The sequence below is a fragment of the Actinia tenebrosa genome, unplaced genomic scaffold (assembly GCF_029948245.1).
Source record: "Actinia tenebrosa isolate PJP-AT-01 unplaced genomic scaffold, QUT_ActTen_1.0 PGA_scaffold3__52_contigs__length_22856419, whole genome shotgun sequence".
NCBI classification, from domain to species: Eukaryota; Metazoa; Cnidaria; class Anthozoa; order Actiniaria; family Actiniidae; genus Actinia; species Actinia tenebrosa.
The window spans coordinates 14,749,512-14,771,578 of NW_028292580.1; the positions used below are offsets into that span (position 1 = coordinate 14,749,512).

At 36.8% G+C, this 22,067-nt stretch overlaps 1 protein-coding gene across 1 annotated transcript; it reads left to right on the forward strand.

Moving 5' to 3' along the window:
- The first annotated feature begins 503 nt into the window (after positions 1-503).
- On the forward strand, positions 504-21,082 carry LOC116298198 (twinfilin-1). Its single transcript, XM_031706583.2, has 12 exons — positions 504-644; positions 2,217-2,294; positions 2,800-2,850; positions 3,541-3,665; positions 4,032-4,127; positions 4,450-4,554; positions 4,898-5,026; positions 5,519-5,672; positions 6,346-6,467; positions 6,986-11,442; positions 20,579-20,707; positions 20,865-21,082. Exons 1-10 carry the CDS (start codon positions 620-622, stop codon positions 7,151-7,153), a joined length of 1,053 nt encoding a protein of 350 aa, XP_031562443.1. The 5' UTR covers positions 504-619; the 3' UTR covers positions 7,154-11,442; positions 20,579-20,707; positions 20,865-21,082.
- Positions 21,083-22,067: the final 985 nt, after the last annotated feature.

Sequence of the window (22,067 nt, forward strand, 5' to 3'; positions counted from 1 at the left end):
TTTCAAAGATAAATATGAGAAAATTCGTTTTTTCCTTCATTAGGTTAAGGGCGATATATTTTAAAAGCTTACTGATAAAAATTATACATAATTTCATAGTTTTGATATGCGCTATTGCCATGGCGATAACGAGTGCGTAGAAAGATTGAAATTCAGTTTAAACGGCAATTTATGGGGTACAGAATAAACTTCTTAACGTTTATTTCAGGTATTCTCAATGTGATTTTTTTTCAACAAAAAAGGAAAGAAAAAGACGCTTTTTTTTTAAATTTCCGGAGTATTTAATTTTTGAAAATAATTATTTGCCATGAAGCCGTAAAATAATTATTTCACAGCTTTGGGAATATAAACAACTTCAATAGAGTTCGTGATGTGTAATACTACTATCAACATTTATTTTTTGATTCCCAGACTAGTATCATTATTGGGAAGCCTGTGCTTTTTTCTACATTTTACCCGGAAATGACGTTATGGTGGATGTATGACGTCACGGGTCAGTAGCCTGTGAAGGGGAGGTCTCTGTTCTTGGAGCTTCTTGCTCATGATAGAACTCGTTCACTGCTTCATTTTCTGTTCTTATTTGCTCATCAAATAAACAAATTAGTGAACTTATTCCACGATGTCGCATCAGACTGGTATCCAAGGTAAGTATTTTACATCTTGGTTTGAGATGTGGGTAATCTTTATAGCTATTTTTTGACGATTCTTTCACCTCACTTTTTTTTTCAACTCGCAATACCTGAACTCCTAGATTTGTCGTTTTTATTTGATGTGATCTGTGTTTTATTTATAATAAACCCAAAGATGTGAAGACTAATGATTTAAGTACATATTCGATAGGTATTATAGTTTGGTTAGTTAAAGAATGCAGTAAATCAAAGATAGTGTCGTTCAAGGATAAAGAAAACATTAGATGGATCCTGAAGGGAGGTTGTTGGAACAATATAAGCTTATTGCGGAAATACATAGTATATTTAGTGCTTTCCCCAGTAACTTCCCTATTAACGGTCCCTTTTCATATGTACTACTTTTTCTAAAGCATTCTGATCGATTAAAAGTGTGAAATACTAAAAATTGTCAACTACTTTTGCAAAAGGTATACTGTAGTGTACAGAACTGTGCTGTCATACATCTATGTGAATTGCCCGCATCCATATATATCAAGATATTATTAATAATTTCTTACACTCATTATTTATCGCATGGTTTTTGAATACTTTTCCTTCTGTACTAGCTCATAAGTATTATTTTAAACATGTTTTGTTTTGGTCATTGAAAAGAGAAAATTCAAAGAGAAGGTCGTAAAATTTGTGGATGGCACCGGCTGTCACACCTCATGTCATTCTGTCACATTTGCATCCCAACAACAGGAAGCATTTACCCTCAAAATGGAAATTTAGGCTAGGACGTATTCCTTGAATTTTATATTATGCAAAACCTTATATAGGGTTGCTTATTTCTATATTTGGGACGCATGTTATTTTATAGCCACCTCGTTGGTCGATGATAACAAATCATTTCTCATTAGCTTCTCTTGTTAGATCAACCAACATGGCAGCTGTTTCATTGTTATTTATAACTCAAGGGATTTTCAGTCATGCACACCAAGAATAGTGATATGTCTTTTGAGTGTACTGCATGAGAATGATAGCATAGCATGTTGTCATATCAGAAATACAACCTTTACAATTTCTTTTGTTTGGTTGAAACATTGCTTATGTACATTGCTTATGTACTACATCTCACCCCTATCGTAATGGGTTTTTGATACTCAGACTCAAAGTCATGTGTGAGCAGCTGTGTTTGTTGGTTCTCTTTGTAGTTTGAGCATTTTTCTCCTGCCTTTTTGTCTCTGCAAAAGGCAACCTCCAAATTTCCATTCAACGCTGGCATTGAGACTTGTGTGGCTCTCCTTATCTTAGGGAATAAAGGGTGGGTATTAATACACTCACCTCTGGGCTCTAGGCCATTTATAGCTTGTTCCCTGCTAGGCTCAGTCAGTAATTTTCCTGTCTGGCCCTTCCTCAGTCAATAAGTATGTATTCTCTTAGTTAGCAATGCCCTGACTTACATATCAGTTCAGGTAGATATTAATCAGTGGTTCAATAAATTATGTTTGATTTGAAAAGTGAAAGACACCACCTTTATATTGTGGTCTTTTATTTTGGTATTTTAGCTTTAATATTGTTTATTAAATTATGCATTTATTTCCTCAGCTAATGATGATTTGAAATCATTGTTTGCTCAGTCCAAAGAAGGTGACATACGAGTCATTAAGATTGACATCATCGACGGTAATAATATTTTACTTTATTCGCATTCTCCTTTCTTTAAATGTTTCCAAAAATTAAGATTATAATACCATTTTATATCTTCTTGACAACCTAACCACCTTAGTTACTAGAGTAGGGAGGGGGAGAATAGGGGGCATGTGCCTCCCCCTCCTCCCAGAAGTTTGCTTTCAACACAAAAAAAATATTCCTGTGGGATTTCTTTAGATTTGGTAGGGAAAATGGTACGTAAATGGTATAACCCAAAAAGCATTTTTCCCTGTTATAAGTCTTTTTAGCTATGAATAATGTTTTCCCATTTTAGACCATGTGTCATTCCCTAGCCTATCATTCCTTCGTTTAATGGTTATGCATGAGAAGACGCATGGATTGGATATAACTCATACAAATCATCTTGTTCTAAAAAGAGTGACACATGCTCTCAAATGAAAAAAAAACACATCCAAGCTAAAGAGGTCTATGTCAATGCTCTAAAATTGAAATCAAATACCACTTTTTTTGATTGCAGAGGAACTCACACCTGTTACGTCGCTGGAACCTGCAAACGACTGGGAGACTGATATCCTTTGAAAGCATCAACTGTTAGAGCACTCAATCATATTGTTTTCCTCTTTTAGATCATGTCATTCTCTTGAGTATCATTACTATGTTCATCAGTAGAACCTACTGTAAACAGATAATTAAAATGCACAAAATGACGATAAAATCTCATGCCCTGATATAAGTCAAGGCATAACTAACTCATATATCAGATTAAGCATGATGTTAGTTCTGTGGGAAAAAACCCAAATCTATGGAAAGACCCAAAAGACTCTACTCATGTGATGCTAAGTGGAATGGAATCCCAGGGCTGAGAGGCAAATAGACCCTTTTAGCTTGGACAAAAAGGTTTTCCCATTAAGAACACATGTCATTCTCTATAGAATAAGATTCTTTGTTCGATTTGTATCCATATTCATGTGTCTTCAAATTCTTATTCATACACAGCCATTAAACAAAGAAATGATACTCTTGGGAATGACGTGATCTGAATTAGGAAAACATCACACCCAAGCTAAGTTGGTCTATACTTCATCACCACTTCTTCATTGATTCAGTAAATTTGATCTATCATGCGAGTCAGAGGAGGAATATGAGTAGATTAGCACCTAATTTAGTCATTTATAAAATTTATTATTATTATTATTATTATTATCATTATCATTATTATTATGAGTTACCATATATCATTCTTCTTGACTTTCCAAACACTTTGATCTTGTCCCCCCATTACTGGAGGCCAAGAAATCATGCTACCTTCTTTATCGACTGGACACAAAGAACAACCAAGGATATGAATGGTTATTCATTGTCTACACTCCTGACTTTGCTCCAGTATGTATGTCTCTCTCTTTTTATAGACTTTCCTTTAAGTCTAGCAACAGGCTTCTAATTGGCTCAATTGATTGGGCATTGGGATGTTGTACAGGAGGTCGACATGGTTTCAAGCCTTGACTGGGCCAACACTCAGGGTCTTAAAATATCTGAGTTGAAGATGTTGCCTTTGCTCTAAAAAAATATCTGCAAATGGTTAGACTTTGGTTATGGCTTGGATGACCACAAAAATGGTGGTCTTATTCATAAATTAAAATACAGTGGAGGACCACAAGTTTATCAGATTTGACTTTCACATGTCGTCCTTTTAAAGTTGATTTATTTTATTTATTAACTAGTAACAAGTAGGTTTTTTGTTTTCTCTAGATTCGAGACAAGATGTTGTTTGCTGGTACAAAAGCTACATTGAAGAAGGAGTTTGGAGGAGGACATGTTAAGGATGAACTCTTGGGATCAGAAAAGGTAAGAATATTATAGAAAACAAAAAAAAGCAACATGTGAGGTCTTACCGTAACTTAGAATATCAGTAAGATGTTGTTTAAGGATGCATTTTTTCTCTAAGTGAAATTTGAACACTGTAAAGTATACTAGTATGCAGATTAATAAGAAGAAATAACTAGCTAAAAACTAGTGTGAGCTGCGTCGGTGTTTCTAATGAAACAGTAATGATAAAAAGGTAAATTATACACCGTGAGAAGATGAAAAAACATAGTATGCAGATTAATGTTGATTTAATTCATCCCTTTTCTATGAAAATGATTTAAATGAACTTTTTGTCTTTAAGGGTGATATCACTCTTGATGCCTACCTCAAGCAGAAAGAAGCTGAGCATGCTCCACCACCACTAACAGCAGAAGAAAGAGAGTTACAAGATGTCAAACACCAAGAGGTACAATTAAACATCAAAGCCGGAGAGTGGGTGTTGGGAAAAGGGTCATGGTAGTTTTCATGGTGGTGCACTCATCTCTACTAATGTTTCTACTTAAGAAGGACAGATGACCCCGTCCCCCCCCCCCCCCCCCCCTCCTCCATGCACACACCCTAATAATAAATATTCCCTTACCACTACATACTCAACCTGTGTTATATCTGTATGTATAGGGTGCCAGGACACACATAAATGTTTCCACTAAGGTGTCTCACACGACAGGTGTTCACCCACCCCCCACACCCTAATAATAAATATTCCCTTACTACTACCCACTCAACCTGTGTTATATCTGTATGTATAGGGTGCGAGGACACACATAAATGTTTCCACTAAGGTGTCTCACATGACGGGTGTTCATTTTCCTGTCAACGACCAAGGAATTGAGAGCTTACAGAGACTACAGAACAAGGAGATTCAATATGTACAACTTGTGAGTACTATCCCAAATATAATGTACACATATGTACTTCATGTGTACTAGATAGATATGTGCTAGCTCTTGTCAGAGATAGGAATTGATGACTCTTATAACTCCAGTGTATGTGGGCTAAGCCTCACTTCTGAGCTTGGTAAACAAAAGCAGAAATCCAAATAACAAAACAAGCAAATCCTGGATTTGAAGCTAAGCCCGCATACACTGGAGATTTAAGAGTCATTAATATTTAGCTCCTTAAAGGGGTTGGTGTGGAAGCAGGGTGGGGTCTGGAAAATTTAGGTACATAGAAGTGTTCAGGAACTACTGTAGACAGTGCACATTATGCCTGTTTTCCTTCCCTTTATTACCCACAACCACAGAAATCTTTTCTTTAAGTTACACCTACAGGGCTGCTATGAAGTGATATGCAAGCATTGGGCTCCCTGTGTCTGTAAGAACGAGACAGGTTTAGTCCTTAGTAACAAGGTTTTTCATTCTTTTGCCTAGAAATTGAATATAGAGAATGAGACAATTGAACTTGCTGGTGAAGAAGGATCAGTAGAACCTGCTGATCTTGCTGGGCTGGTCCCTACGAATGAAGCACGATATCACTTTTATCTGTTCAAACACACCCATGAGGGAGATTACATGGAGTCAATAAGTAAGTTGTCAAGTTAATAACAGTTTATTAAAATTTAGTTTTTCGTTTATACACAGCTTGCAGCACCATGTTTTTACTCCATACTCAAGGCTGGTAGATTAACCTCCCCCTTCACACCCCCCAACCCAACCCAACTTTAAAAAGTGCTCTGTTGTCCCTGATACTACTCACTTCATGCTACAGTACATTTAAAATTTGCTATACACTCTTAGCTTACCTGTTGATATTTACAGAGGGAGTAAAACAAATCAATTGTTTATGGGAATCAAGGATGGTGTAGCAGCAGTGCATTTACCTCTTACCTCTGCAGTTTTGAGTCCTAATCCTAAAATCAGCATTGCATGACAGTTTATAAGGTTTTCCCTTGATAGACCTCTTGTATGTAATGCAAAGCAGTCAAATTTGGAGGATGAAACAAAAGCATTTCAATCTCATGAGAATTGGAAACCTATTATCATCGCCATGTCCTCCTACCCAGCTTGCAGAAGTCTTTTTCTGCCCTCCCTTTTGGTTAGCCTGCCTTGCAGGAATTCATGTCATCTTGCCTCCTTCCTGTGGTGTTAAGCCTAAAGGTACACATAGTAAATGGTTGGTGATGATGTCCATCAACTTTACCAACTCAATAAAATTTAGATGTGGAATATATTTTATTGTAATGTTTGTATTTTTGTAGTGTTTATCTATTCAATGCCTGGCTATTCCTGTGGAATCAAGGAAAGAATGCTCTACTCTTCCTGTAAGGGACCTGTGGTAGATTTTGCAGAGCAGCAGATTGGCATGGAAATACCAAAAAAGGTAATGGCCGAGCATCAGCAACAGTGTCAAACTCAAGCATTGCCATCATCATCATCTTTAACACTGATATCAACATGTATTTTTATGCATCATCATTATGCACCATTATCATAGTTTGCTATCATCATGAATCATCATCATCGTCATACGTCATCATTATCATGCACCAATATAATCATCATTGTTCGCCATGATCATCATTATGTATCATCATGCATCATCTTGTATCACCATCTTGCATCATCATCATCATGCATCATCATCATCATCATGCATCAATATCATACATCTTCATCATGAATGCATCATTATCATGCACCGTCATGCATCATGTATCATCATGCATCATCATCATGCATCAATATCATACATCATCATGAATGCATCACCATGTATCATCATGCATCATCATCATTATCATCATCATGCATCACCACCATACATCATCAATATCATCATCTTTTTTGGTACTAAATTTCCTGATTGCATTTACATTACTAAGACCTATTCCACTTAAGATTGAAATTTCAGACATGTCTGAAATCAATGAAGACTTCCTACAAGATGAACTCCACCCAAAGAAAAATCTCCATCGCCCAAAATTCGCCAAACCAAAAGCACCTTCCGGCCGTGGCGCACGAAGAATAACAAAGCCCAAGAAACGTGAAGAAGGGTCTGAAGACTAAGTGATATTTTACAATTATACGATGGTGATTGCTTTATAATGAATTTTGTAGCTATAAGGTTTTTTATGTAACAGATAAACTAGTGTTTATACTGATATATATTCTAATAACGCAATAATGAATATCGTAAATGTTTTATTCCTTTCTAACTTGTCGAGAATGAGATTTGATAAGCTGCGCTGGCTTTAGTTGAAAGGAAATTTCGATTCTGTTTGATCGGAGTGAACTCGGAGAAAACTTCGGTCGTCGGCAAAATAAAGGGCTCCTGTTTTTGGCACCTTTTTTCGCCAAACGAGTAGTGCGTCTTACTTTAGGATTCCTGTGGAAAAACGAAATGGTATAGGGGGATGGTTCACTCGCTGTTCACTCGCTGATTCGTTTTAAAACAATTGCCTTGACAAGTGGACCGATTCATTCTTACATTTCTTTTTTGCGATGAAGGCACAGGTAACCCATATCGATTTTTTTTACATTGTACTCGGTGCTCACGCTCCGCAGACTGGATCCCCGTGTTTGTCGATTTAGTTTACAGTAAATACAAAACTAGAACTGCACAGGTGCCCCATTTATATGGACGTGACTAGAGAATCCAATTCTGTTAATCGACTTGCTTGATACGCGCACCAAGATGTCCTAAGTTGCATCCTCGAACCATGCACTTGTTCCGATTCCTTTCCTAATTTCTGAAAATCCTTAAATCGGTTAATGCATAAAAGAAGAGATCAAAAGTTCCGCCTCACGTTTGTCGATTGTTTTTAATTCAGCCTGAAATGCCTCTCACTGAGTTGAAACCGTTAATGCGCAATTAAATAGATTCTTAGATCCACCCTAAGTGATCTAAGTGAGATCCTTCATGCCACCTTAAGAGACCTCTAAGATTTTAATTCTTGTTGCTCCAGCCTGAAATGCCTCTCACTGAGTTGAAATGACGCCTAAGTGATCTAACATTAAGTGAGATCCTTCATGCCACCCTAAGCGATCTCTAAGAGCTCTCGCAAATGGACCAAAATAGCGGGGAGGGAGGAGGGGGAGTTATGGGTATTAGAAAAGACAAGCAGACGCAGTTGACTCATTTTTGGCCCATAAAAAGTTAGAGGCCAAAATACTCTACTGCTTTTATGATACCGTTATTAGCATTGTAATATTGTATGTTGTACAGTATTGCTAAAAAATGCGAGTTTCAAAATTGAAAACTGAAACGATTATTGTACCGATACTCGATAGCACTTCCAACCAGAAGCGAATCCACTAAATATGGTAAGCCTGACGGGTGGCGAAGTGGTAATAGCGCTCGTCTCTCGCTAATGCGAACTGAGTCGTATTCGCGGACTTGATGTGATAAGTAATTAAAGTTTCTAGTTCCTGTCGGGTGTTTCGTTGGTTTTTCTCTGGTTTTCCTCCCTCCGCAAAAATCAACTTCTAAATTCCAATTCGATCATGGAACGAGGGCCACAGGTTTGTTAGACACTGGCTATTTTATTTTTATTTTTTAATCTTTTTTTACTTGAAAGTGCCACCCTCGTAAAACAACAACAAAAATTGTAAGTTTGATTTAAACAAATATTTGCCCAACATCACGCCAACATTTCGCTAAAAATGTCATCGGGCTTATTCAGCCAACAAATGTTAGGTCATATGTTGGGCCGTTTGCCGTTTTTCTAGATTAGCAGACACACCCCATCAAGGATACAGTCTCTCTTACATGTGAAAACGCTTTCATGTTTCTATGTTAACACGAGGCAGTTTTCAGAAATTTACAGTTTCCAAAAATTTTGGCGGAATACTTTGCGAGGATAAGCTAGGCTATTAGATCTTTAGTTCAAGTCAGAATTCGTGACATCTATGCTTGCTTACACTTACAAGCCATTGGTTAATGAGGATTAGCCGTTCCGAGGTTGAGGAGAAAACTAGGGCGAGTTGTCATTTTGGGGCTGATTTAGGGGACGTTTTCCAAGATGGCGTCTATCTTGTCCCCTGAAACTCCCACAATACACTGCAATGCAAACTCGACCCAGTTTTCTCCTCAACTTCGAATGGCTAATAAAGGCAAACCCATTTATATCTTATATTTTGTTAATGCAATATCGAAAATAGGTGTGACCAACGCGATCAAGCACTATAATGGAACGGTAATATTTCACTTAATCAACCAAGTATTGGAACCGGTGCGAAAAAGTATTTCTTGGTCAAAAGTAGTACATTTTTTAATTTCTCATCCAGTTCTATGTACGTGTGGTAAATGATCTTGCAGATTGGACTTTCATCCACACGTATCCGGTGAATACGCCACTGAATAAGAACAAGGAACTTTTTGAAAGCGATTCGAAAATGCTTCGTCTAGACATGAGGTTTTTTTTTTTTTTTTTTCCGTTTTGCTTTGAAACGGAATAAAATATTCGCATAGGCGGTGTGGAGCGTGGGGCGTTAATAAAACCCGGCTGGCAAAATTACTATATTTATTCTAATATTCCAACAACAAATGTATGTTTTCTTACAACAAAAATCATATATATCTATATAATTTGTTTTGTAAGAATACATTTTGTCGTTGGTCGGTAGACCATTATTTCTGCTGATGCGCAAGTATAATTTCACGCCCCTGGCGATGAAATCGAATCCATCTATCTAGATGATCGTTTTTTAAAAGGGTAATTTGGATTCCACAAATTAACGGTATATAGTTAGCATGGCTAGAACTCCTAATATACAATCCTATAATACGGCTTATATGTCCTTATCTGTACAACTCGTACGTTTTCTAATTTGGTTGCTTTATTTAGATCATAGAATAGATGTATCTTGAAAAATATCACGTCTGAGTTCGTTATAAGTATCAGTAACCGACGAGATTAAAAGCTCGAAAAACGCAGTGACGTCATTGAATAGCGATATTCACTAGGCAAATGTAACTTTTATCTTTACTAACTGCTAAAAAGTTTCATTATTGTCCAGAAAAACTAAAAACTGAGCTTTAAAATGTAATTTTATAAGAGAAAATAAATCGGCATAGGTTTTCTTGGATCTTCATTGGCAATGGCAACGCCTACTCGCGCCACTCAATAATATGTGCAGTCGCATTACCGATAGAACAACGAAATGAATGTCAAATATAAATTCAAAATTACGGAAAACGGTGGGTTGAATAAATAACAAATAATAAAAAACGGGAGGAAAAACTATCGATTATGAAAGTCGTATTTGTTTTTCAAGATTGAAGACAAAACTGAGAAAATGATGTTTGGGCGAACGTGATATAAGATATTGGCGTTGATAGCCTTGTACGTTTTGTTTTAGATTCTCTAAGGCGTACAGCGAGTAATACGCTTCCTTTCAGCGTTATGCATACTGAATAGAACATTATGAACCTTTTAAAGCCCAACCAGGGGATCGTTTTAGGAAACTAGAGTCTTGTATCTAACGGCGTTTAACAAGTAGTTCACCTGTCGTCGCATCGCTATAGACTATGCCCTGGTGGCTGCGTATTTTGATGCTTTCACACCAGGTCATAAACAAGAAGTTATTTCATTTATCAATACAACCCACAAATGACTTGTATTACGATGAAACCTCGACTCACGCGATTTTAATTATCCTGCAAAATCATAAAATCATTTATTATAAAATGTGCTTATGTTAAACTTATTTCAAAATGAATATTTGAGGAAAATTAAAGATTTCATAACAAACGCTTGCCCGTCATCCTCGGGAATCCAAGTGCTGTAAAATTCTGTCGCTCGTTTCTCGCTACCGAAAAAAATACTTAATTTTTTTTCTGGTAGCGAGAAACGAGCGACAGAATTTTACAGTACCTGGATTCCAGAGGATACGTGCTCTTGTGATTCATCGACTCGCGAAATTGTGGCTCACATGAAAATATCTGAAGTGTAGCTCTTTAGTAACGGTTGATATGATATATATTGTTAACTATAAATAGTGTGAGTAGAAACGTGTTCTGTGTTCTTCCAAAGGATGAAATTAAAGCAAATATGTATCAGAAGAGTTCTAGAGACCCAGACATGACATGATTGCTGTAAACGCTATACCTTCATTAAAAGTCCTCGTTTTCGAAGGTCACCTTTTTCTATGTATTTTGTTCTATTTTCGTACATAAAAAGTACCGATTCATTGATTGAAAGATAAGAAAGATTATTGCACCATGATTATCTCGCATCTTTATCTCATACGCACTCAAAATAAGAGTATAACTCGCAAAAAAAATCAAGAGACCAATTGAATTTTGCAAAATTTCCGAACAATACCGCCCAAGGAAAATTTGTTCACGTTCTGGGGTAAGTGAGTAACTTAAACTTTCTAAATATACAGTTTCTTCTATTATGAGTTAATCTAATTGAGCTGATCTGTTATGACTTTAGTCGTACGAGGAATATTTGGACGGCTTTTTTCGCTAAAACACTCTTACTATGTTTTCTGTATTCGGCCTATTGATCACGAATTCTTCGATTGCACTGGCGTCCCTAAAACGATTTTATGAAAACCTGCAGCAGTTAAAGTGCTTATAAGCTTTTACACAATATTTTCAGAATTGATTCTTTAGATAGTGGATAGTTGATTGTGAAAATAATTCGTCATTTGAATGTCGGGTCGGGTTTATATTTCCAATATGTTAAGGACTATGACGTAACATAAGGGATTTGAGTTATTTTGTGGCAACTTTTAATATTGAACGCTGGACATTTTTTGAAAACAAATTTGTAAGAACCTTTACGTGAGTCACGAGTAAAAGGGTGATGCTTTTAAAATACTGTATTCCAGAACGAGTGCAGTGTTGTATATTAAATGATCCCTTATGTCACGTCATAGTCATTAACATTTTGGGAATATAAACCTTCGTATCCGAAGTCCCGACATTCAAATGACGAAATATTTTCACAATCAACTATCCACTATGTAAAGAATCAATTCTGAAAATATTGTGCAAAGGCTTATAAGGACTTTAAGCATAGAATTGTTTCGATAAATTGATAGATAGATAGATAACAATATTTGATGTCAATATGTACAATGAGCCAGAGACTCGTAATAAATACATTCCAATAACTCGATCCAATAAACCAATTTCCTGAGGAGTTATTTGAAAACACAAAACGTGATTGTTTAGATTTGGTTAACTATTCTCTGAAAATATCATACATCAGCTAATGGAGCCACTCTAATATTCCCAGTGCAAAATAGAGACAGGCAATCCGAGTCGCAGCAAACGAAAAGCCTAGCAAAAGAACGTATTATCATGGACGGCGGAGACGGGGGGGGGCTGGAGGGGCTTTAGCTCCCCCTTTTTATGAGAATTACATTTTCATTTTTCCTAGAAATGAGAAAAAACGTTCGCCTCAAAACAGGGAGGGGAGGGAAGGACTGCACCCCCCCCACCCCACCCTACTTTTAAAACTGTTCCAAAGTCCCTGATTAATCTGATCTTTTCCGAGTAAGCTCAAAATATCTATGGCTAGGTTTCTAGATGTGATGTTTCCGAATTTAGCATTTTAGTGTCCTAATGTGTAACCCAAGAATCGTCTTTTAAAACACGTCTTTCCAAAATCTATAAATATATATATTTTTGCTTTTATATAATTCTACAAAATAAAAATTTGAGTAAACCATAAATATAGACAAATGACTTCGTAATTACGAAACTAAAAAAATAATATTGGTACAAAATTTTAAGATAAAATAAATCATGTAGATAGTTATTATATGAATAATGTCTTTATGCCAGAACCCATGAAAATTTTATTCGAGTCATCTATATTGCACAGTTTTTTATTTTCTATAAATGAATAGGATGTGCATATCAGAGCCGATATTTTTACTCCAGAAAGCCAGTACTGCTGAACTGGTATTGCTCTTCGGCAAAAAAGGGGCGTTTCTAAGGTATATGTCTAATTTACTTTTGAGACGAAATTTTCTCATATCGTAATTGCCGTTAATTTAATCAATTCAGTCTAAATTTCTTTTTTTTTTTTCTTTTTTTTTTTTTTAGGAAAAATAAGCTATGGTATTCGAAGAATATATTCTTTTTAAATAATAGGCACGGTTCAGACGTCGAATTTCACGTTTCTTTATTATAACTAATGCCGAAGAATTGCTGAGGGACACTTTGTGTCAAACTCTTTGAGATTCGGTCGTTAATCCATTTTTGTTTTTTGTTTTTGTTTTTGTTTTGTTTTTATTGTGAATGCCGGGTAAATTCTGAATTTTAAACTTATCACAGGTTTGCCATCAACTGAAAACAAAAACTAGTAAATATATTCAATTAATCCTTTCTTATAAAGTGGAGATGAATTGTGCACTTTACTCTGGACTTGAGAACAAAATTCTTGACTAAAACCATAGTTATTGATCCAGGCTTCGCTGTTAAAGTATTTCGTATCACATTTCAGATTTCGTATCAGTCGGGGAATAGAACGGGGTTGAACTTGTAGGGAAAGATATAATAAATCTGTTTTGTGTACCGTAACCGTAGCTGCGCGTTGTGATTGGATAATTTACACAAAAACAAATGGAAGCCATTTCAATGTTACGTCGTGTCCGTGTACGTGCTGTAATTTATTATCGTACGATTTCAATCCATACGAAAACCTTTCTTTGGCAAAGCCATAGCCGCTCTAGCCTTACTGGCAAATTCTATTGTATTAAGCGTTATAATTAGATGAATATTTACAAAAACATAAGGAAGCCATTTCAGTGTTACGGCATGTTGTACTGTGTATGTGTGCTTCTAAGTCAGTACTGGTGTACGTTTCTCATTCATAGAAGAACTGCTCTACAGCAAGCTCTTACTGTAGGCTTACCCTTCCTATTCTATTGTTTTAAACGTCATTATTGGATGAATATATTCAAAAAATACAATGGGAAGCCATTTCAGTGTTACGGCATGTTGTACTGTGTATACAGTCAATTCAAAAAACGTTGTCGTCGACCGGCTCAAGCCTACGCGACTGGACCGAAAGGAATATGGGTAAAATTCACTGAAGCGGTTAATAAATATTCGTTCTGAATTGTTTGTTCCCGCTAGTAATAAGATAATGATGGCGAGAAACAATCCATCAAATGCATGTCTTTGGGTTTAGGGAAAGAAAAACAAAGTAGTTATGATTCAGTTCACAATTCCGAAAATATGAAGGCATTAAAAAAACGTCTCCTTCAACACTTCCCGTTCGCCTATGAAGGTTCGTGCTGTAAACCAGGCATAACTAGTCAGATAAAATTATGGAGTCAATTCGGCTTCAATGATTACTACCCAGAGTTCCTTTCGGTCCAGTCGCGTAGGCTTGAGCCGGTCGACGACAACGTTTTTTGAATTGACTGTATATGTGCTGCTAAGTCAGTACTGGCGTACGTTTCTCATTCATAGAAGACCTGCTCTACAGCAAGCTCTTACTGTAGGCTTACCCTTCCTATTCTATTGTTGAAACGTCATTATTGGATGAATATATTTAAAAAATACAATTGGAAGCCATTTCAGTGTTGCGGCATGTTGTACTTAATATGTGTGCTGATAAGTCAGTACGTGATCTGCGTTTCTCATCTATGGGAGAATTGCTCTCCAGCTACCCGGCTGATTGTATCGTATCAGGCGTTATAATTGGATGAATATTTACAAAAACACTGTGAAGCTATTACAGTGTTACGGTATTTCGTACTGTGAACGTGTCCTAAATTTTTCCCTACTCTACGATCGAACCCAAATCAACATCTGTCGTACGACTTAGAAGAATAACCATGCTTTTTAATTTTGTTAACTAGACGCTTAACATTATGTTATTATTTCTTGCCGTTTTGATTCATGTATTTTTTATCATTCAAATGTATGTTTTATTTATTCTTCCAATTAAGTTTTAATATGGGAGTGAACATAGCTTGCCACATCTGTAGTGCCCAATCATGTTACCATCGTTATAATGAATTTGAATCGATTTTTCGTTTATTTTATTTATCTCTGGTTTTTTTTTTTCCGGCTACAAAGTTGAGTAAATGCTGACTTAATTCTCATCCTTTCCTCAGAAATATCTGTTCGTCTTGTATCTAAATTAATAAGTTTTCTGTAAAGGACCAGTACTTAGAAGACACCTGCTTTGGTATAGACTTTCCGGAGTTGCGTTGCATTATGGGGCTGTTTTGAAGGACTCTTCATCAGTGAGTCATTTCACATGCCGAAAGAAATCTGAAAATTAACACGACAGTTTCCTATCACTTTCCTGTCACTTTTCGTTATCAGCAAGCGAAAAAGACGCTCATATAAGTATTAAAGCTTCCCCTAAAACAGCTCCATGGCGCAAGGTGTTCGTTCTACAACTCCGGAGGAACAGCTATAATACGTTTTCTTATAACCAAATGTCGGCGATGCGCAGGACTTATTTATGTAGTCCCACCTTTTTCCGTTTCGCACAAGTCTTCAAGACTCAACATGCATCACCGAACAATTTATTTTACAATTTTTTTGATTAAAGTCATATAAGGAACCCGTCAGCTAGTTAGAATTGCAATTGTTATGATCATTTAGTTAATGTTTGGGAACACCCATACCTGCTTGACTTAAACTGCTTGTTATTCTAGCCAATTAGCACTTCTCTTTTCATGCTTTTTTGTGCTGTTATCCTTCCCAAAGCTATTTCTTCAAAACTTCAAACCTTTTTATTTATTTTTTTATTTTATTTTATTTTATTTTATTTTTTTGTTGTTGCGAATTTCAATTATTTGAGGTTACTTCTACATTAGACTTTCATTTTATTTTGCGCAGGTTGTAACAACTATCTTAAACGAGAGCAATACTTATTAATCAAACATATTTACACAAAAATGGAAAAGAGTGTTTAAATGACTGCACAAGAGACAGGACTGATTTACATAAAATCAATCTAAAAATCGTATCAATTCTTGGAGAGTATTATTTAATCAAGGCAAAGAAAACCTGTAGAAATATTCACAGTAGAAGGGCGCCGAGCTTAATAATAGTTTACGATTAAAGCAATTCTTTATATATTCGATGAAAAATCATGAATTAAAAGTGGAGGCGGAAAACTATACAGAACGCCCGATTTTCTACCCAGTAAGCTCTTAAGTAAAAAGAACATAATTGAAGAAAAATCAATTTCCGTCGAAAAAAATCAGACTCTTGATGACGTAGACTTGGGGTATTTATTAAGCGTTTGGATGAAATGTTTGGCACAGTGGGTTTAGGCTCTTGACCAGAGGTAGGATCCGAGCTGAGGTTTAGTGAGGCTTGCAGTGCGGTGGAACAAGAGATCTCTCGAGGCCCGTGCCGAGGATTTCAAGATGAAGATACAGATAGCAGTGTTAGTGCTGGTTCTGGCGTGTGTAGTAGTATCGATATCTGGAATGGTATGTTGTTATTGTTTAATCTTGTAATTTACTATTTTGATATCTTATTTTCTTTATCTTTTGACTTTCATTTCTGAAGTCTTGTCTTTCAAAGTTTATTTACCAAGAAACATTTGTAAAGAAATCTTAGCTTCCGTTCTCACGCTTTTATTTTTTTCCCCTTTTTTCCCCTTTTTTATTCCTGTTTTCTCTCTCTCTCTCTCTCTTCTTCTTCTTCTTCTTCTTCTTTTTTCTTTATTATTTATTCCATTCACATTACATACATGAAGGCACTCTCTTCTTCTTCTTCTTCTTCTTCATCTTTTTTCTTTATTATTATTATTTATTCCATTCACATTACATACATGAAGGCACTATTATTCGCAAAGCAGACCATTTTCCATTCCTATTCCACTTTTTCATTTTTATTCTTGCTTAGTCCAAGTACCTTAAACCATTTATTTCTTTGATCATCTTTTAAATTTTGTCCATGTCACATAATTAGTAAGATACGCAAAGTGAAAGCCTTTTTTTCAAGTGTTCAATACCGGCGCTTTCAAAGCGGGGCGGACAGATGTCTGGATGTTCGTCCAGTTGACTAAACACTTTTTTCATTTCAAATAAGAAATCCTGATTGCCTCGAAATATCAATAATCAACCAAAGTATTTGCTAAACTTGCAACCCACACACCAATTAGCCTCGTTCGAGATGTAAATTCCGTCCCACGCGTTTGAAGCGTTCTCAAATATTCCATCGAAATATCGATTCAAATAAAGCTATGAATAAAACACAAGGACCGGCGTTTAAACTTTAGAGTAGGCTGAAGTATCCGCCTCTAAATGACTTGGTATTAAAACATCCCCTAAGACAGCTGTCCCATAGAACCGGCTCCAAAGTTAAGAACAGGATATAGGTATCTTTTTTGGAGGGGCTTTCGGCCTTGTATGAATTTCACTGGATATTAGCGCACATTTTACCAGGTGCGCAATGATCAATGGCGAAACATTTTCGTTGCTCTTATAAGGCCAATAAAGTTGAAATATATGATATAAAGTGATGCAATAAGATGCACTTAAGGCTTGAAGATTTTAGACATGGCAGTTTTAAGAGGCGGGTTTTTTTGCGCAACGAGCAGACGTTATTATTAATTGAGGAAACACGTGAGCTCATCCTGTAAATTAGCAATATTATCCTCACATTCTATCAACGCATTCGTAGCAGTCGCAAATCTTCTAAATCCTACTCGCATTTATTTTTTTTGAAGGGGGATATAGGGTGTACAGATGCCTCACGACAATAGGCTAAATTAATACGTAAACGTAACTAGGAAAACTAGCAATAGTGGGTAATATGAAATTCTGACAAATTTGACGTTGACGCCTCCGCGCGCCATCAGAAGATATTGGAACCACCCCATTGTCGTACTCTTCAATTTCCCTAACCGCGTACTCTACAGTTTGACTCTGGTTTTGAATTCAAAGCTTTAGCTTATTAGTCGTGTTTTGTGATAACAAAGTGACTTAGCGGCGCCCGTGCTTCAAATGCGGCCGCTGACGTCTAGGGGGGTCTATAAATGACGTTATGAATCCTCAAAATAACGCGTTTCTTGATCACGTCTTCTGAAGAAAAGACGAATTTGCTCGCACTATTTTTAAAAGTTCAACTTTAGACTTAAACCATTCCAAACACAGTATGATTTATTCACAAAACGATTATCAACACCACGAGGGGTTCCCTGTTTGACGTCATGCCACGTGACTTCTTGCGTGCCAAGAAACAATGTTAGATTATCTTCGACTTTCGTTTTCGGAAGCTTGGAAGACTAATCGCGCTCTAACTATACTCTGTGTCTAATCTCGTCAAGTGTGTGGTAAAAATAACTCGTTTGTTAAGAATAGAAGCGTTCACTTTCACAATACATTGCTAGATTTGGATCAGAAGCGACGCGCTACCACCTGTCTTAGTACCATCCCCAGGAGATCTTGGACAGGATCTAGTTTGAATAGCTTCCTGGGTGTCCATAAATAAGTCTTTCTTGAATGGCATATTGTTTACATTGGTTGAAACGTTTAAATACAATTTATTTTACTAAGTGCATTTGCTTCTTTGATTTGTGTGGCGTGGACAGCGTCTGACTGCAGCTGCACCTCTTCCACTACGCCATGAAATACGGATTCCTGACTTTGAAAATACAAAAAGAAAACGAAAGAGAAAAAAGAAAGAAAAAGTATAGAAGGGACTATGTAAAAGAAAGAAAGTATGAAAGTCGACAAAGTAGATCGAAAGGAATAAGGCGAAGAAAAAAGATAGGAAAAAAGAAAGCAACGGAAAACAAAATATAAAATAAGTACGAAAGAATTCAAACTGAAGCGAGAGAGAAAGAAAGAAGTAAGCAAAGAGAAAGAGAGGAGAAGGATTACTATCGCGAGACAGCATTACAAAAAGAAAGAGAAAGTCAGAGAGAAAAACAGAAAGAGAGAGAAAGCGTCAAAGAGGAAGGAAAAAAGACAGCAAAACAATATAATTCATTCTCTCAAAGTGTAACAATACGAGTGCTTACAATAGCTTTATTTCAAAATTCTTTCAAGATATCTCTTGGGGCGGTCAGTTCTAAGGCGGCGTCTTCAAAAAAAGCTTGAACGTACATATTGTGGTCTGAATCATTGGGATGTGTAAATACTTATAGTTGACCGATGAATATCGCTTCAATAAATAGTGACATAGTGTTGATATTAGCTAGATAATACTAACGCTCGCCTCTCACCAATGCGACCCGGGTTCGAGTCCCGTCGGGTTCAATGTCGTACGTGAGTAGAGTTGTTTGTTGGTTCTCTCCTGTGCTTCGAGGGTTTTCCGGGTTCTTCGGCTTTCCTCCCTCCGCAAAAACCAACTTCTTAATTCTAATTGGTAACCTGTGGAAGAAGAGCCACTATATGGAATCCTTTGTTAATACCATTATTTATTATTTATTTAATATTATCTTTGTACGTGATGCACTACTGTCTACTGAACACAGCTTTTATTCGATCAATTCTAGTAGGGCCGTTAACGATCAAAAATTGAAATTTTCTTAGCGTTTATTAAACGGAATGTAGCTTTCTCTTTATAGTCATACCTTATGCATAAACATCACTCCCGCGATTAAGGGGTTCCTCGATCCGCGAGGTGCGTTACCACTACATTCACTATTTACGACACGTAACACTTAATTAGATCACATGTTGATTTTACATCACTTTCTTCGTTGCAATTCCTCGTTTATTTCTAAACTGTATTTGTCTTCTTTAATTACACAAGCGACCGCTTATATTCTACGGCTTTAATAAAACTTACCGACCAAAGAGCAGGCTATGTAGAACTATTGCCCAATATATCCGGTTTTGTGACTCACATAAACGTAAGAAATGAGAAGCTGCTAATTGAATAATGAGTGTAAACATTTACTACATAGGCTTTTAAGGTATGATTGAAATAATGCTTCCTGCTTCGTACGTCACCATCATAACTCTCTTTCACCTACTACGTGCCTTCACTAGCGGATTACGTAAATCTTAACAAATATATATTTAAATTAACGAGGTAAAACACAGTTAACGTGATTTAGTGTGATATCAGTGTCGTAGTTGGGTGGTGTGATGTGGTATGGTATGGGGTGAGTATCGTGTTGTGCGGTATGGTATTGCGCAAATGGTATGGCGTGAAGGTGTTATGTTGCATGATGTGGAGGCGTAGTGTAGTATGGTACACGTGGTGTGGTATAGTGTTGAGTAGTGGTGTGTGCTATAGTGCACGTGGTGTAGAGGTGTAGTGTGGTATGGTGTAGAGTTGTAGTGTGGTATGCTGTGGAAGTGTAGTGTGGTATGGTGTGGAGGTGTAATGTGGTATGGTGTGGAGGTGTAGTGTGGTATGGTACACGTAGTGTGGTATAGTATTGAGGTGTACTAGTGTGTGATGTGTTGCTCATGGTGTGAAATGTTGCACGTCGTGTTGTATGGTGCACGAGGTGTGGCACGAAGCACGTGGTGTGGAAGTGTAGTGTCTTATTCATCATATATGTTACTAACAGTACTTCATGTTTCCTCCAGATTAGAGACAAGTGCTGGAGTCATGGAGACTGTGGTAAGCGTGAGTGCTGTGCTGGTGTGTCTCACAAGTACCCAGGAGCGTGTGCTTATCAACCTCAGTTAGGACAGAAATGTTATCCCGCGATACGTGTAAGTATGACAACCACCTTAGAAGAGGTTAATTTTTATCTACATTATACACATTCCCTCCTCTTTAAAAACCAAGCATGTGTTCAGAAATGAGACCTATTAATTGTTACCTCACCACAAGGAACCCATTCAATCCTTTTCAATTCTTTCTCCACAGCCCAGCTCCAAGACCCAGTGCTCATGTATTCTTGGTACAACTTGTTCTTACGGATACGACAACAGCGACCCAAACAACACGGACCGGAAGTTCAGATGTGTCAAGGTTGTTTTCGAGCCAGACGAGATAGAAGCTGAATACATACCTCCATTTTGATTGTGGAGTCTAGTTAGGCGATTTGCTTTTTGAGATTTGAATAAATTCTCTAGATTTTTTAAGGTTTCTTTACTTTGCGATAAATTGCTGTACCTGTACACTTGGTAATATTTGTTCTCCTCATTAACGAACGATATCAAACTATTGAGACCAGAAGCCCCCAAGAACCTGCCCTGGGTACCAGAGCCCGTGAGGGGTTTGGGGAGGAGGGCTTTTGGTACCCAGGTTACCATTAAAACTTCCATTATTTAGCCAATTGGAGCCTTGCACTGATAGGTCACGTGCCTTTTTACTCATTTAGACTTACCTTTTCCATTTCTGTTGTGTTCATTTTCACACACAACATCTGATCAGTGTTAGGGGGTAGGGACACGTAAAGTGTTTGTGCAAGTCCACAGTCCTATGTGTATCTCAGCACCATTAAGGCATGGCTCTTTTGAGGAAGTGATGGAAAATCAGTTATTTATTTATATCTTTGACAGTTTACTATGAATCTTTCCCAAATTTGGCTCGTAGTAGTAATTCTTCAAGGCAAGCAATTACCGCATATCTGTTACCATGGAAACCAGGTCACGTGACCACAAGGCCGCCATCTTGGTTTTTTTTTTAAATCCTTTGTAGTCGTATTGAAACTACTTCAAAAGTCCTGAAAATCCATATTCCTTTTGATATTTGCAATACCTATATGGATCTAATTGGATATCTTGGAAATTATATTAAGTTTAATTCTTAGAATATTTTTAATTTTTTGGAAAGAATAGAAAATATTCTAAAAATTAAACTTAAAATAGTTTCCAAGATATCCAATTAGATCCATACAGGCATCGTAAATATGAATAGTAATCTGCATTCTCATGACTTTTAAAGATGTTTTGGTACGTTTACAAACGGCTTGTTTAAAAATCCAAGATGGCGGCCTTGTGGTCACGTGACTTAGTTTCCATGGTAACCAAGGCTCTAAGGTTCCTTCTTTTCACAAAAGACATTAACTTGCCAAGTTTGGGGAAGATTCGTAGAAAACTGGCTTTGATATAGCTAATCAGTTTT

Excerpts from the sequence above, each read along its gene's own strand:
- LOC116298198 (XM_031706583.2), top strand. The coding sequence starts at position 620 with ATGTCGCATCAGACTGGTATCCAAG. Across the intron at positions 2,851-3,540 it reads TGCAAACGACTGGGAGACTG|ACTTTGATCTTGTCCCCCCA; the intron begins ATATCCTTTGAA and ends GACTTTCCAAAC. Across the intron at positions 5,673-6,345 it reads AGATTACATGGAGTCAATAA|TGTTTATCTATTCAATGCCT; the intron begins GTAAGTTGTCAA and ends GTATTTTTGTAG.